Source organism: Diplotaxodon limnothrissa, linkage group LG13 (assembly GCF_057381915.1).
Source record: "Diplotaxodon limnothrissa isolate DT_005_m linkage group LG13, D_limnothrissa_male_GT1.1, whole genome shotgun sequence".
In the NCBI taxonomy this organism is placed as follows: Eukaryota; Metazoa; Chordata; class Actinopteri; order Cichliformes; family Cichlidae; genus Diplotaxodon; species Diplotaxodon limnothrissa.
In genome coordinates, this window is record NC_140608.1 from 17860271 (window position 1) to 17878064 (window position 17794).

The following is a 17794-nucleotide window of genomic DNA, read 5'->3' on the forward strand; positions in this document are numbered from 1 at the left end:
TTTGAATGATATTATTGATGAAACTCAGTCTGGCTTTATGGCTAACAGACACATATCCAACAACATCAGACTTGTTTTTGACCTAATTGATTATGCAGATTTGTGTAGGGATGATAGCTTTATCTTATTTGTAGATTTCTGCAAAGCGTTTGACACGATTGAACATGGTTTTATTTTTCAGGCTTTGGACAAATTTGGCTTTGGCCCTTATTTTCAGAATGCAATTAAAACAATGTACAAAAATGTGAATTGCTCCATCAAACTACAAGCAGGTACATCACCTAGGTTTAACTTAAACCGCGGTATCAGGCAAGGCTGCCCCATCTCCCCATACTTATTTCTCATCTGTGCTCAACTCCTCTCTGATTATATTAAACGCAGTCCTCTGAAAGGTATAACAATTGCGGATGAAGAAATATTCATTAGTCAACTTGCTGATGATACCACTCTCTTTTTAAAAGATGCTTCACAGGTGCAGATGGCTATTAACACAATTAATGCATTTTCTTTAGCTTCAGGACTCCACCTAAACATTGGCAAATGTGAACTGCTTGCCCTTAGAAATTGTACCAGTCTATCTATTGCTGGCATCCCAGTGAAAGAGTCTGTCACTTACCTTGGTATAGTCATTAATAAAAATCAATCCACCAGGTGCTCCCTTAATTTCACTCCAATTTTGGACAAAACACAAAAAAAGCTAAATGCTTGGCTGCAGCGGGATTTATCCATTAAAGGGAGAGTTTTACTCACGAAAGCAGAGGGTTTATCTCGTCTAACTTATGCTGCTTTGTCTCTTGATGTAAATAAAGAAACCCTGGCAGATATTGACAGACTTATTTATAATTTCATATGGAAGAATAGAATTCATTATATTAAAAGATCAGTTTTATCCAACTCATACCAACATGGTGGAGTAAACTTTCTTGACTTCTCCTCATTAAACAATGTGTTTAAAATAAACTGGATTAAACAATTTTTCAGGAACCCAACCTCAATTTGGAACTTTATTCCCAATTATATTTTCTCAAAAATTGGTGGTCTTAACTTTCTTTTGCTTTGTAATTACAATATCGATAAAATCCCTTTAAAACTATCCAACTTTCATAAACAAATGCTTCTTTCCTGGTCATTGATTTATAAACACAATTTTTCTCCACATAGATACTATATTTGGAACAATAGAGACATTTTATACAAACATAAATCTGTGTTTTTAAGTAATTGGTTTGATAATGGGATTCATCGTGTTGCACAACTTATAAATCCAGCTGGAGGTTTACTCTCTTACTCAGAATTTTTGAATACATATGGTCTTCCTGTTCCACCAAAGGAATATGCCATAGTGTTTGATGCTATCCCTGCTGGGGTCTTAATGTTGTTTAGAAATCTTGTTGTTAGTGATTTGACCCCTTTACCACTGGATCCTGCTGTTACTTATGTCGGTCAGGTGTGTTTCCCTTCTGTAAGGAGGAAAAACAACCGTGAAATACGAACTCTGTTTCAAAAAGACAGAACTTGTGTCCCAACGGCTGTCGCCTACTGGAATAACTTATACCAGGACTTGGAATGGGAGAAGATTTGGACCTTACCGTCGAAATTTCTATTAAATAACAAAGTAAAGGAAATATCTTTTAAAGTTATTCATCGTTTTTACCCAACTAGGTCTTTTCTTGTACGTTATAAAAAGGACATTGATGTTAACTGTACATTTTGTAGTTGTGTGAAGGAAGATATTTCTCATTTATTTTGGTCATGCTTATACACGAATCTTTTCTGGCAAGAATTTTGTGTTTTTGTTGTTTCCTTTATCCTTTCTGAGTTCTCTCTTTGTTACGAGAAAATATTGTTTGGTTTCTTTAAGTACCCCATGCACAGGGCAAACGAATTTTATTTGATTAACTTATTGATATTATTGGCCAAATTTCATATACATAAGTCGAAATTTTCTAACGCAAAACCATCCTTTCGGTGCTTTTTAAATGAAACCAAACAATATGTTAAAACCATACAACATTCTCAAAATCAAAAAGCTGTCAAAACCATAAACCTATGTTCCCTGTTCAATATCATGTGATTCTATAATAGACTGTGTCTATTTTGCTTTTTTATACGAACCCCCTGACATTGTGTTTGCTATTTTGTATTTGTATATCTGTATTTTGTGCTTTTTCAATAAAAAAATAAATAAAAAAATAAAAAAACAACATCAGCTGGTTGTAAGCTAACATTATGCCAGCTAATGTTAGGCTTGAATGGCCCATAAATCACAGTTTCCCTCTGATAAACAGTTTCATTACATTCTCGTGTCATTTGAGAGTCCAACAATGTTAGATTCGCTTCAAAGAAAGTTTCACTACCAATGACAGACAGAAGCTAACAGAGGCTAATAGCAGCTAACAGAGGCTAACAGTAGCCGTTACCAACAGAAAACTTCAGAATATCCTCAGCAACTCAACTCAGTGTCTCAGTCATTGTACAGAAGTGAGCTTCACTGGCTCACTGACCTCTCAAAGTTTTACAACGTCCTTCAGAGTACACAGACGTGGATATATTTTGACAGCTGAGATGAAAGGGTTACACTCCCCACAGATGAATAGGAGGCAGAGTTGTTTGTCCTACACCGGCCACTGTCGCTAGGATTATGCACTCGAAGTGAGGGTGTAAAGGTGCCAGTGTACCCTCCTCATTGGTCACTTAAAGCACTGCTGCAATACAGTCACTTCTATGTATGCTTACTGTTAAGGAGCAGGGAGCCGCTGCAGTATTCTCCCAAACGATAGGTGTAGCCACACACAGACAATGCTGCTACATCAGTGCTGACACAGCAAAAGAAGAAGTAAAAGCCAGAAGAAAATACATAACAGAGTGGATTTTTTCTTCATGTACACAATATCTCAACTCAAGCATTTCTTTCTGTATATTGTGTAAATTCATCAGAACAGCGATAAAAACCATTTCATATTTAGGTGTGTTTATTGCAAGGTTCAAAGGAAACTCATGTAGCATTACTTTGCTACATTAGAATAATTTCGATACGCTATTTCTGATCTGTGGTAGTTAGAATACTTCATTCAGCTACTGTTTGTACTACTCTTAAACTGAGTGGGAGGAGACCAGAGTGAAAACGTCAGCAATCAGCTATCTAATTCAGCCACATCTCTCTTTGACTTGATCTTTACATCACATCATGAGTAATATTACTAAGTCCACTTCCTCTGTTAGACCACTGCAAGTAGACGCTTTGGCACCACTCTGAAGCCTCTCTGTAACTTCCTCTCAGTGGCTGTATCCACTCAAATGACAAACACTGTCTAATTTCTGGTTGATCACACAGGATGAATGGGTCACTGTGTTAGATTGATGGCTAAGAGTGTGTATCTGACTTCTAGCTAGTATTTTACACATTTTTCCCCTGTGTGTTAACGAAGTAATGAAGTACTTCCTGTGGTACTGATGAAGGTAAAATAGTTCTCTCTAATGACATATTACTTAACTCATCTTTTATTCGCACTTGTAATAGATGCAATTGATTTTATATTTTTTATGAGTGCAGCAACAGCAGGATTTGTCATCATGTGACCGTCATTGAGATAACCACTGCTTCCTGGAAGCAGTCCCTGCAGCCAGTCTTGTTCTCACTTATCATGTGATGGACAACACTGGATTACATAAATCAGTTGGTCTGCACACGCAAGTGTGTATGTGTCTTTGTGCAGAAGTTGTGTTGCACCCTGCAACTCCGGAAAAAGGATTCACATTTGCACGCTTTCTTTATTGAGTTGAATCTGCTGTGCAGTTATATTACAAATATTTCTTGTCATAATAATCAAATTATAGTCTTTCTGTAATGTGTTTTTTTTAATCATTGTTTATTACTTTCTTACTTCATACTGTGTCGTTTATTTATCAAGATGAGGCTTCAACATTCAAAGCTGATTGCTCTCAACAGCGCATTACACTGCTGTGCTGCCTTAAAGCCGCCAGAACACAGAAACGCTGTTTCCCAGAATCCTGCTGATGTCATTTGACCATCACACCTCCTTTGACCAGGGTCCCACTGGCAATGTTTACTTCACACGACACGGGACAATTAATAAATCCCAAATTCTCTGCTGCACCCATTCAGAGGCCCCTCGTTACTCATCTGTGCCTTCTGCAATGCACACACACTCACAGACAGACACACAATGTATATCAATGTGTCTGTTTGTCAGACCATGCAAGGCTTTTTAGCTCTGAAACTCCTGCTCATCCATGTAAGGTCTTTTAAACAAGGAAAAGTTGTTCCGTTAAGTCAGTCAGAATTGGATTATGTTTGAACTAGAACAAGAACAGCTGTTTTCATTACTGATTTTTTTTTAATTAATCATTTAAGTAATCAGTGCAGCATTAGCATTTTGCAAACCTAAACTATGAGGTCATTCATAGAGGAGGATGACATCATCTCTGAATTCACATATCTTGCAGCAAAACTGCAAACCTCAAGAACTCTGAAATAATCTGTGGGCAGGTCCTCAACAGTACGTGTTGCAACTTAGTTTATTACCTACAGAACAGGAAGACCTCAAAATAAGACCGTTGCTCATCCAAACAACCCCAAACTCTGCACTGCACTTCCTCTTTCAACACCAAGTTTCAAGGGCGCTACATTGACAAAAGTTTTGGGCCAAAGTTCTTTATCTCAACAATTGGTGTTTTCATTCCCTTTGCCACAGGTGCATTAGATCAAGCACCTAGCCGTGCAGCCTGCCTTTACAAGCATTTGTGAAAGAATGGTTCTTTTTACAGAGCTTTTTGAATTTGAGTGTGGTACTGTAATAAGATGCCACCACCGAAACTAGTCAGTTTGTGAAATTTCTTCCCTTCTAGATAATCCACCATTAACTGTAAGTGGTGTTATTTTAAAGAGGAAGCGTTTAGTAACCACAACAACTCAACCACCAAGTGTCCGGCCGTGTAAAGTTGCTGAGTGGGTGGCACCAAGTGCTGAGTCGCAGAGAGGGTAAAAGCCACAAACGCTCAGCTGATTGCTGATTTCCAAACCTCCTCTGGCATTAACATCAGCACCAAAACTGCATCAAAGGAGCATCATGGCATGGGTGTCCATTTAGGTTTAGGAAAAGATTTAGGGTTTTGTTTGTTTGTTTTTTACCTTATCCGAATAATAAGTTATCAGAGTTTTACAAGGATAAATTGACTACTTGAGTAATTGAAGTAACATGTCCCTGTCAGGCTAGGTTCCCTGCTTGATCAATAATCCTGTATAGTTTTTATTTTACTAATATAAGTATATAGACATTTTTTTCTTATATTCTTAACTGTATATGTGTAACAATTTAAATTTATACTTTTATTTTATACTTTAAATTTATTTATTCGTATTATATTGGTTCGATGGAAAATACAGGGTGGGCCATTTATATGGACACACCGTAATAAAATGGGAATGGTTGGTGATATTAAAGTCCTGTTTGTGGCACATTAGTATATGTGAGGCGGCAAACTCCTCAAGATGGGTGGTGACCATGGTGGCCATTTAGAAGTCGGCCATCTTGGATACTACTTTTGTTTTTTCAATAGGAAGAGGGCCATGTGACACATCAAACTTATTGGTAATGTCACAAGAAAAACAATGGTGTGCTTGGTTTCAACGTAACTTTATTCTTTCATGAGTTATTTACAAGTTTCTGACCACTTATAAAATGTGTTCAATGTGCTGCCCATTGTGTTGGATTGTCAATGCAACCCTCTTCTCCCACTCTTCACACACTGATAGCAACACCGCAGGAGAAATGCCAGCACAGGCATCCAGTATCCGTAGTTTCAGGTGCTGCACATCTCGTATCTTCACACCATAGACAATTGCCTTCAGATGACCCCAAAGATAAAAGTCTAAGGGGGTCAGATCGGGAGACCTTGGGGGCCATTCAACAGGCCCACGACGACCAATCCACTTTCCAGGAAACTGTTCATCTAGGAATGCTCGGACCTGGCACCCATAATGTGGTGGTGCACCATCTTGCTGGAAAAACTCAGGGAACGTGCCAGCTTCAGTGCATAAAGAGGGAAACACATCATTATGTAGCAATTTCAAATATCCAGTGGCCTTGAGGTTTCCATTGATGAAGAATGGACCCACTATCGTTGTACCCCATATACCACACCAAACCATCACTTTTGTTGTTCCAACAGTCTTGGAGGGATCCATCCAATGTGGGTTAGTGTCAGACCAATAGTGGTGGTTTTGTTTGTTAACTTCACCATTCACATAAAAGGTTACCTCATCACTGAACAAAATCTTCTGCGTGAACTGAGGGTCTGTGGTGGGGCGTGGTCTGCGGTGCAGGTGCGTCCGCACAGCACCGCAGACCACGCCCTACCACAGGGTCCTGTTCCAATTTTTGTTTTGCCCATTCTGCAAATTCTGTGCGCCGATCTGGGTCATCCTCGTTGAGATGCTGCAGTAGCTGGAGTTTGTAAGGGTGCCATTTGTGAGTAGCTAATATCCGCCGAAGGGATGTTCGACTGACCACTCTCCAGTGACATGCGGCGAGTGCTACGCTGTGGGCTCTTGCTGAATGAAGCTAGGACAGCCACTGATGTTTCTTCGTTAGTGACAGTTTTCTTGCATCCACATTTTGGCAAATCCAACACTGAACCAGTTTCACAAAACTTAGCAAGCAGTTTGCTAACTGTAGCATGGGAGATGGGTGGTCTCGTAGGGTGTCTTGCGTTGAAATCTGCTGCAATGACCCGGTTACTACGTTGACCAGATATCAACACAATTTCGATTCACTCCTCACGTGTTAACCTCTTCGACATGTCAATGGCTGTGAACAAAGAGAAACTTGTAAATAACTCATGAAAGAATAAAGTTATGTTGAAACCAAGCACACCATTGTTTTTCTTGTGACATTACTAATAAGTGTGATGTGTCACATGGCCCCCTTCCTTTTGAAAAAACAAAAGTTGTATCCAAGGTGGCCGACTTCTAAATGGCCACCATGGTCACCACCCATCTTGAGGAGTTTGCCCCCTCACATATACTAATGTACCACAAACAGGACTTTAATATCACCAACCATTCCCATTTTATTACTGTTTGTCCATATAAATGGCCCACCCTGTAAATACCCAGAAATTCAGTTCTGCCGTGCAAAAACTGGTGTATGTTCTGAATAGCTACAATAAAGTAGACATCCTCTTCTATTCTACTGGAGAAGCATGTGGAAAAGGGAGTCTCTATCCTTACTGGCCTGGTCTCCAGCGGCAAGAGAGTTAGGCCAAGTTAAGCAGCTGATACTGTTTCTCAGATGTGTTTAGAGGCCAGGCACAAGCAGACAAAGATGTGCTTGTGTAGCAGTACCTCATACCCCACCACTGTGATAAGAGAGCAAGCTCACCTGCAGGGCTTTCCAGGGAGGGGAGGTGGATGCCCCTCACCTCTCCCTACGCAGCGCTCATGAGACACTTTGAGTTTCAAATGGTAAAAAACATTTGGTAAACATAAGTAGACGTTTTAATTAACATGCTGGCTCTTTTAAAGCCTTTTGCCAGAAATGTAGAGCAGGTTAATGAAAAGTAAAAGAAAGAAGGAGGACTCGCTTGTTGCTTGTTGGTAAATAGAGAGCATGGCACTGAAAAAGAAGAAGAAGAAGACTGCTTTTTTTGGCAGCTCCAAATCCTCCATGCAGCAGGTCGATGCAGGACAACCACTAGGTCGACACATATTGACCGCTGAGTCACTGCTAGCTGACCGTCCTGTGGGAGACTGTGTATCTGTAGTGGTGGATCAATAAAGAGCCCATAAAGTATCGTACGCATTAGACCTGTCTGACTGAGACATTTTTCTTGTGCAAGACCTTCGCCCAGGGCTACTGATATCTTCTAGATGCTTCTTCATATCTATCTATCTATCTATCTATCTATCTATCTATCTATCCTATTCTATTTTCCTTGCTGTCATCACATAGTTGTTCTATCAGAGTCACTCCCACTGTTTTGTTTACAGTGCTTTCAGCAGTGTTTGCAAGAGTACGACTGTGGACAATAAATTGTATCGGGACATAGGGCGACACAGTGTAATGAAATAGTCAAATAGTCAGCCTTACCCACTCAGCAGTGGTTTCCAAACAAAACTAGTACATACTGTATTTACTGTACCTGATGAACCAAAGCTACTGTGCAGCAGGTTTTGGGGGGGGGGGGGGGGGGGTTTAAATGGTGTGATGAAGTTTCTAAAAGAAGTCAGTTCAGCCTCTGCAGCGTTCAGGAGTTGCTCGACAGTTGTGTTTAGTGTTCACTGTCGACTGTGCTGGCAGTATATTTTCTAAGAACATGTCAGCACTCTCCTGGTGTGTTTACTGAAATCACAGCAGGTTCCTGAAAATAAGGGAAGGTATTAACAGGCGGCTGGTTTTTGTCCCAGCGTTGATGGCTGGCCCGGTGATAAAAATCACAGTTACACACGCGCAAACACGACTAAAGCGAATGTCTACCCCAGGGATAGCTCTGTTATAATCCCATGACACATGTGTGATGAAACAAAGATCTTATATCTGTAACATTTCAGTTTAGTCTTTTGTTTTTGGTGCTGGTGGTCATGCAGAACAAAGCAGCATATGTCTTCTCATACACACACACAAAAAGCCAAAGAGCTAAGCTAGGAGGTAAGACAAGATATTTTCTGGTTTCTAGGAAAGACAGTTATGTGAGAGCCATGCTGGACCTGCACCTGCACCTGCTGAATGTGTGCATGACCCTGCATGCAAACTTTAAAAGAAGCTGCTGGAACTGTTCCAGCTGGGCAAAACTGGTTCAGCGCAACAGATTTAAAGGGCTTTTGTAACTCTATAGTTTCCAGGCATAGAACGGTTCTACTTTTCACCTCAACAGTGTTTATCCCACAACTACAACTTATTCCTGTTCATTTTTAGCTCCTTAGACATTTTGTGGTGTGCAGACACACAGGGTTCAGAGTTCTGCTAATAAAATGCTAACTGAGATTTTGTGTCTGTACAGTAACTAGACCTGTAATGAACATTGTCTGGTCACAGTTTTACTTTTTTAGGAGGGACATTTAGGATGTGTTCCTGTGAAGCTGACAGAATGACTTATATTTTTATGTAGAAGAACCTGGTCAATTAGTTTTGTTGGTTTAAGAAGTATTTTTGTTTGTTTGTTGTAAATACCATTATAAAATCTTCCCATCAGTGTAATATTTTCCTGATATGACTTTTTTTTCTGGTTCATTCTTATGTTTTTGGCATTGCTGGATAAGTGGCGCAACTGACTTTATGGGGATCCTCCACCAAGGCCAATGCTCTGCGTTTCTGTTTTGAATAAAGCGATCTAAATATGCAATATGCATTTTGTTTTGGTTTTTTTATACTCTTACTGACAGACAGACAAAGAGATAAATATCACTGAGCACATAAATCCACCGCAGTGGGAGCAGGATAAAATAATCCACGCGTCTCCTGGAGCAGCATCACCCGTCAAACAGAGCCTTTTCTAAAGTGCCGTTTCCCACGCCTCACCACCCTCTAGTGAACCTTGTTGCCGTGGGTGAGGAGAGAGAGGTGATGCAAGGGGCAGCACTGTGAGGGGGGTCACGGAGAAAGAAAAAGCTGCTGCTCATGTGCTGAACAAACGACAAGGCGAAAAATGACATAAGTTACGAGCCAAATAGCAGTGAGAATTGCAATTTCCTGAGTTGTATTTGCATAGATGGGTTTTTTCTTTGTTTGTTTTTTGTAATTAATTTAGGTTTATTTACACAGCCCTCTTTCTCAAGCATCTTTAATTACGTTAGAATTTTTGCATACCACACAGATCCTGTCCCACACTGAATCATATTGCATGCAATTCAAATGATTCTAATCATTTTCATTGGTTTAGAGAGCCTTGGTGCCCTTCAGATAAGATTTTAAAGAGTGACACTGTTTTTTGTGCGGTGACCCGTCTCTCTATGAGGGAAGTGGAATCAAAGTCAGAAAGAAAACTGTCACGCATCAGTGTTTGTGTTAATATGGCTGCTCTGAACTGCTGTAAAAAATGTAGACCACTTTTTAAACCAGTAATACTGTCATAGCTGCCCTTTAAAGGGATTAGTGTCTGATTATTTTAGGCCTCAACAAGTCATTTTTAAAAAAGATAATTTTTTTCAGTGGGGCTTGAAGTCTTTTTCAAGTGCAACTTTCTGTCGTCTGATTGACGTCAGCGGCCAGCGGTTCACTCTAAAATAGGTCTCATGGCTAAGTTAGGAAACTCATAGCATACTGCAGGAATGTTTAAAACAACAAACAATGTAGACGGCTGCAATTCCTTTCTTCACATGTTCAAAGAGGCTCGTTTCAAAGGATGGCCAGCTCGAGTCAGCACTTCAGTGGATGTTTCTAAAATTTGCCCAGCTCTTTGCGTGGTTTTGATCACATGAAAGGTTATCAAAGAGATCTCAGCGGTTTATGTTCTCGTGTGCTGTTGACCCACGTGTACCGAAGAATCACTTGAGCTGTGTGAATGGTTTTATTTTCAGCCCAAGTAGCACTCCCAGACACACTCCCAGATTATGAGTCCAGAAACTGTTATGATTGGCTGAAGCTTTCATAATTATCACATACTTCAGTGTCTACATCCAAAGACAATAGTCATATGTCTCCCCAGCAGCCGTAAATTACACAAGGAATCTGCACTTGAAGCCGCAAAGTTTTGGACTCGTCAACTTAAATGAATATCTCTCTTAATTTTGTTTTTAAAGGAACGCCATTTAAATAAATACCTCCCTGCATTAAGTAGATAAAATATTCATCCATTACTTATAGATAATGAGTATTGATGCTTTAAATACGCCATCGTTCGTATTTGTTCACCTGACGACTATTCTGAGGACAGCATATGGTTTTTCTTATTTGCTGCTCGTGATGTTGGCCTGTCGTGATCCATCAGTCCACAGCTGAGTATCCATCCATGCAGTGTTTAAACAGCCAGGGAAGATTTATGACTCTCTGACTCTTGATTTTCAAGGTTTTAATATAAAAAAACAATGACTGCCTTCACATTACTCAGACTTTGTAACAATTAAAAGCATTTTGAAGTTCCTCTTACAGAAGTAGCATCATCTGACTTAATCCGTGGCTCTTCTTCACAGCATGTCTTTGTCCTGTCTTCCTCCCCTCACTCTCAACCATTCGCGGCAGATGGCCGCCTGGTTCTGCCAGGGATTTCTTCCTGTTAATAGTTTTTCCTTCCCACTATCACCAAAGCGCTTGCTCATAGGGGGTCATTCAATTGTTGGGGTTTTCCCTGATTTCTCTGTATGATTGTAGGGTCTTTACTTTACAATATATAAAGTGATTTTACTTGATATTGGATTGATACCAAAATTTTCAGTATCACAATGTAACAACAGCAAATGTACAAGAGTCCTTTAATGTTTTAGGAGCTTTGGATTTTATGAGCAAAGCTTGAATTTCTGTAGCGATTCTTCCTTAGGCTGAGATTTGGCAGGTTTATCAGCGATCATGTTGTTGCTGTGTGAATAATCACAACACAAGGGTCAAGTGTGTGGAGGCCGCTGCCTGCTGAATGCATTGCCTGGGCATTCCCTAACAGAAAAGGTGGTGATGCTGGTTAAAGTGTTGCAATTTTGTATTTTCTAATTGGTTTTTCATTTTTCATCTTATCCTGGGCATTTATGCTGACAAACTTTACCAAACTGACAAGACTAAAACTAAGGACATTAGTTTAATTAATTTTGGTTAGTTTTTTTTCTTCTTCTTCTTTTTTTTTTAACAAAAGTCTATTTTTATTTTCATTTTGTTTTCTTTTGTTTAACTGAAACGCTTCACCACATGCTTCATCACCAACTGCTTCCTGCTTTTGATTAATTTGTTCTTACATTGTTTTTATTGTTTTACATTGCTGTTTTATTTACTGTTACATTGTTTTATATTTCAATTTCTTGTGTTGTAAAGCGCTTTGTGATTTTTTTTTTATCTGTGAAATAGGTAATTACTTACTTACCTACTTACATCTGCATTTAGCTATTTTCTTTTTACATTTTTCAGTTTTGTTTTATTTAATCATTAGAAGCAAATTGTTTTAGTTAATGTGGATTTTAATAAACTAAAACTAAACTAATAAACTTAAAAATAATTTGCAAAAGTTTTCACAGAATGTGATTATTCATGTCTTAGTTAGTGGCCAGATCTTAATCTACTTTCGATTCATCCCTAAAAGGGAGTTTTTCCTTCCCGCTGTCACCAGGTACTCGCTCATAGGGGGTCCTGTGATTGTTGAGGTTTTCTGTCTATCGTAGGGTCTTTACCTTGTAATATAAAACTGCTTGAGGCAGCTGTTGTTGTTGCTATGTAAATATAGAATTGAACTGAAATTCATGTCATTTATTTTAAACTTTATTTTTAACTTTCTCTCTTTACAGATGACACATCCTCTAAAGAAGTCAGCAGGGTAGGTGTTTACTTTATTTATCATCTTATTTTATATATTACATTCTGTATATTATAACATAATATTGTCCTTCAGTAACTGTAAAAATGGCTTGATGCTATTTAAGAACTGCACACACTGAAACAGTTGTGTTTGTCCTTGTCCTTACTTTATTTAGTCTAGTGCCTTTGTATGACTTTGTCAAAGGGATAACATCAATATAAAGAATAAGAAAACATATGGTTGGACCATAAACGCATCATGTGTGTCACAGTTGTTGGGAAAGTTAGAAAGGTTCAATGGCTATTGTTACACATACTGCATGTTCACACCTTTGTCATTCACACCATCAGAAGACCGGGTGTCAGCACCCACAGCGAGGCCATGACGCTGAGGAGAAGGAACTAACACATGCACACACAGGGAAAAAAAGGGGGAAAAAATTAGGTCCACTTGGCCCCTCAGTGCGTCACCCATACGTCTGTGCAAACAGGATGTGGGAGGATAGAAGGCGTCCCATGGGGAATGGTTTCTAGTACGCCACTCTCCTTGCCGTCCTGTCCTCACACTCACGGCAGGAGCAGAACTAGACCGCTCTCTTGCCCTGTACTAGCCGGGAGGTTTGCCTCTTACATAACCGCAGTTTTAAGCTGAGGCTGACCAGCACAGCTTGCCAGAGCTCTAATCAGAACTGTGGGGATCTGGTGGCCTCCTTGCAAAACTGCAGGGGGATCCCTGAGCTAGAGTCTAAGGGTGGGGCGGGGAGTAATGTTATGATGAATGGCTTTGTCTTTGTGAATGGCATTAATCCCCTTTCACTGAGAAACAGAAAAAAAAAGTCATTTGACCTGGAGTAATCTGCAGTAACATTAGACTGAATGCAGTAGAGAATGAAGGTTGTTGTCAGGTTTTTCTGCCTCGTTGCACTTGCTGAATTTTGATATTCAATCTCAGTGTTTGTGCAAGACTGCACAGATCCAATTTCTTTGTGTCTTGTGTCCAACAGTACCAGGACACAAATGTGCAGGGTGTGGTGTACGAACTCAACAGCTACATAGAGCAGCGCCTGGACACTGGAGGAGACAATAAACTCCTGCTCTATGAGTTGTGCAACATCATCAAAACAGGTAAAAGTAAACATCAACCAAAAGTGGATTTTTGCAAAACCTCTCGCGATGAGCACGGCTTCAGATACTCCGGGTGTCATTTCAGCACCGTAATAGTGGAGGAGCAGGATAAGCTCAGATGCAGCAGGAAGTTTTGTCCGTTTAAAATCAAATTTGGTGCACATGTACTTTTCTAACACCCACTTTAGTAAACCCCACCCACATGCTGATCCAATAAACAAAAGTAAGGATAAGAATTACTTGCAAATTAGCAAAGCAAACCAAATCATGTTTGTCACTTACAGGCCAATAAACCAGAAAATTGAGTTATGTAAAAGGTTAAAAACAATCACTCTTTTTTATTTTATTGATTCAGTTCATAAAGTATTGATGGATTATTTGTTCCTGTTTCATATTATGACTCCATCTTAATGACTGGGAGAATTTCATAAGCAGTGATTCAAAGTTATACTTTTATAATGAATCTGAGTATAAAGGTTCACTTTATCCAAACCTCATTTCTCATTAACTGCTTGATCACTTGTGCACTGACTGCACCACCAGGCTCTCTGACTCCACATTGTATGATAACATGACCTATATATCTGTGTGAAGTAGGACTGGAAAGGAGAACTGGGAATGAGATGCACTGGATGGCAGTCAAAGCTGTCGGTCAGAGTACCCTTGTAGTTATCTAGGACATTGTTAATAGATTGGTATTAGATTATAACGGGGGGGGGGGGGGGGGTGTCTCTCTGTTGTCTTTATTTTTCTCGCTGATATCTGCCATTTATTTTATTTTATTTCATTTTTAAAATTTTATTTCAGGTAGTCAGATAGGGTTCAGGCAGAAGCACCAACTAATACAGTATTTAGTCAACAAAGAAAGCAGTATTTCATAATTATGAATAATTTCAGGTAGGTAAGGTAGGAGTTTTTAAAGCAAATATTTAAACTTAAAAAGATAAGATAAGATAAGATAACATAGCCTTTATTAGAGGTATTACAGCAGTAGGAATATATAATACTCCAGTAACAGAATAACGATCGATAGATAGATAGATAGATAGATAGATAGATTGATTGATTGATTGATTGATTACACACACATTCGCAGCATTTGGCCAGATTGTATTTTAGTCACTTGCTCTGCACATCTGTGTCTCATTTTTTTTTTCCTGCAGCAACTAAAGCTGATGGATTTGCACTTTACTTCTTGGGAGAATGCAACAATGTGAGTTCTGACTTCTTCTGTTTTTTTACTGATGCATCTCTGTGTATATGTTCCTTTTTTCTCCAGTTGTGCTTCACTTCCTGTTCTTGTCTGTTCTTCTCAACAGAGTTTATGTTTATTCACTCCAACGGCGGCCAAGGATGGGCCTCCATCCCTCATCCCCTCTGGCCCCATCGCATTTGGGACAACCATTGCCGCTCATGTTGCCAAGACTCAAAAAACACTGCTAGTAGAGGACGTCATGGGGGTATGTGTGGCTGTCATCCATCAACAGTGTAACATTTCAGTGCATCTAGTGTTTGACTACTTTATGTAGCTATAAACATATAATGAAATAATTCTTTCTTATTGGTCTCATTGGGTTAATGTGCTCAACACTGTCAAACTAAAGATATTAAAAAATAATCATAATAGGAGTAAATATATGAAACAAAAGGTAAATTAGTCAATACTAATTAATGAATTAATATTTTGTTAAGTGATCAAATATATTAAATTTATTGTAGGCATTCTTTAAGTAATTATTATGATTTATTTGGATGTTGCTGTTGTGTGAATGTACTTTTGCATTAATTCTCCTTTTTTAATATGTTTAATTAGTCTAGCGCAATTTTTGCAAATGTTTCTTTTGTGTTGCCTCAGTTTATTTTCCCTCATTTGTCGTCATTTTCTTTTCTCATTTCCTTCAATATTTCTGCTTCATTAGGCAAATGATGAGTATTTATGTATTGGGCCATTTAGTTTGTTATCCAGTTATGCTTTTGCCAGTATTTTCATTTAGTTACACATAATAAATTATCCCTCTTTTGATTTACACTTCACACTTTGAACGGGAGCAGATTTCAAAGGAGGTATAAGAAGAAGCTTCAGAATTCAGGGAAATATCAGCACAGGCACACTGTAGTGGAAACTCTTCAAGTTTAAAAGTCAAAATAAATCAGGTTCAGCTTTAAAGAAGCCTTAACTTTATTATAAGGTGTGTGTGTGTGTCTCTGTGAGTGTGTGTCAAAGTGAAATTCTTAAGAAAACAAGCGCATGAGACACATGTGGCGTACTTTTCATAGCAACAGATTTAGAAACAGGAGTTTCTTTGTAATCTTCATCAGTTAATACGCCCTGTGCAGTTCAGGTGATAATGTTCTTCGCTGGTCTTTGTGTTGCAGGACGAGAGATTCCCCGACGGCACAGGGCAGGACTCAGGGATCCATGTTCACTCTGTCCTGTGCCTCCCCATCATCACTGCCATCGGGGACCTCATTGCCATCGTGGAGCTTCACCGGCACTGGGGCAAGGAGCCCTTCAACCTCAGCCACCAGGAGGTCAGTCTGACCCAGACAAAACACACCAAGAGTGGGAGGCTGAAGCAAGGCTCACAGAACTACAGTTAGCCTGGTATTACCCTTAATCTGGATCTGTTTGAGATCTCTGTTAGCTTTGTGGGCTTCATTTTTATTGTCAAAAATATATAAAGGGGTATATTTGTCTCCAGATGAAAGTCTTTCTGTGAACAACAGTGCATTGAGCTGGAAAATGGCTTTACATATAGAGAATGTTGAAGCAGGTGTAGGCAGGGTGTATAAGCTTTAAAGATCAAATTTAAAATGCAGAGCATTTAAAATGCTCTTTTCATTTCTGGTCATCGTGTAGATATAATCGATATGTGAACAGCTTGTAAAAGTCAGCATAGTTTAAACCTGCATCAGTTTGTTTTTATCTACTTTAAAGGGGCTCAACAGGTAGCTATTTGCTTATTACACATTAATAACGCTCTTTTTTTTGGCATTTTTAAATTTTTAATTGTTTTATTGTGTTTAGTGGTTTGCCATATTGAATTAATGTACAGTGTAAACTACTGCAAAACACTGAAGGTGCAAGTCAAAACCTCATAATAATGAGCTGAACGCTGACATGCTTTTTAAACCTGCAAAGTCCTGCTGTTATTTTTAGGAGTTGTTGTCCTCTTTTTAATCACATGTGGACAGTGAAGGTCTTTTCCGTAACTTGTCTTGCAGCTTTTATTTTTCATTTCATTGCTTAAATGCAAATATACAATAGAGATGCAGCAGGTTTGAGCCTGAGTTCCCAGAGTTGCGCTGAGTTTGTGGGGTAACTAGCTCTTCTGTGATTATGAGACTGCCTGATGTGCAGAACAGATAATTACGTTGAGATTGTGTCGTAGTGAGAAAATGTGATAAGCACAGATTAAACCTGCACGGTGTGACTTAATGTGTAAATTGCAATAGTATTTGTACTGCAGTTCTTTGGAGCTAAGCCTTGCTTTCTTTTCCAGGTTGCTACAGCTAATTTAGCATGGGCATCAGTTGCTATTCATCAAGTGCAGGTGAGCAAACCTCTGGAGAAGCAGAACTGAAAACTGAGTGTGTAACAGATACAGTATACAGTAACTCACTGAAGACTTGTCAGGGGAAAAGGCGAATCCTACCTGCTCCACTTATTACTGTATGTTCTCGAATGATTTTGTTTGTTCTGGTTCTGCACCTGTGTTTTTAATGGTTAAATCCACTGTGTACAAGAACTGAGTTGTCACCGACACCAGTCCAATCAACTGAGCCGTAGTTTCAACAAATAGCTCCCCAGGGACGTCATTATGCCCCAGTCCTGTTTTTATATGAACAGATAGCATAACACCTCAGAGAAGCAGCGTCCCACTGCAGCTCTGGCCACAATGGACCTCTGAGCCTGTGTGAGCAGTGCAGCCCTGCACTCCTGGGTTAGCTGCTCTCTATTCTCTGGGAAATTTTTGATACGTTTGTGTACTCACTCGTGACGTCTTTTTCCTTGTTGCTAGGTGTGCAGAGGCCTCGCCAAACAGACTGAGCTCAACGACTTCCTACTAGACGTATCAAAGTAAGAGCTGCTCCTGTTACAGTTTCCCTAACACCAAATAACTGATGCACAAAGTGAATATTGTTTGGTCTAATAAGTATCTTGTCCTCACAGCACGGCTGTGATAACATAAAACTTGTAGCCCACACGATAAAAG

At 39.4% G+C, this 17794-nt stretch overlaps 1 protein-coding gene across 1 annotated transcript in view; it reads left to right on the top strand.

The window, feature by feature from the left end:
* Positions 1-17794, top strand: part of pde10a (phosphodiesterase 10A) — a 45648-nt gene that overhangs the window by 18788 nt on the left and 9066 nt on the right. Inside the window, exons 3-9 of the mRNA XM_085369414.1 lie at positions 12443-12471; positions 13457-13577; positions 14741-14790; positions 14897-15037; positions 15954-16109; positions 17081-17131; positions 17600-17658. Coding sequence (XP_085225540.1) covers positions 12443-12471; positions 13457-13577; positions 14741-14790; positions 14897-15037; positions 15954-16109; positions 17081-17131; positions 17600-17658 — 607 coding nt within the window. The remainder of the gene's footprint in view (positions 1-12442; positions 12472-13456; positions 13578-14740; positions 14791-14896; positions 15038-15953; positions 16110-17080; positions 17132-17599; positions 17659-17794) is intronic.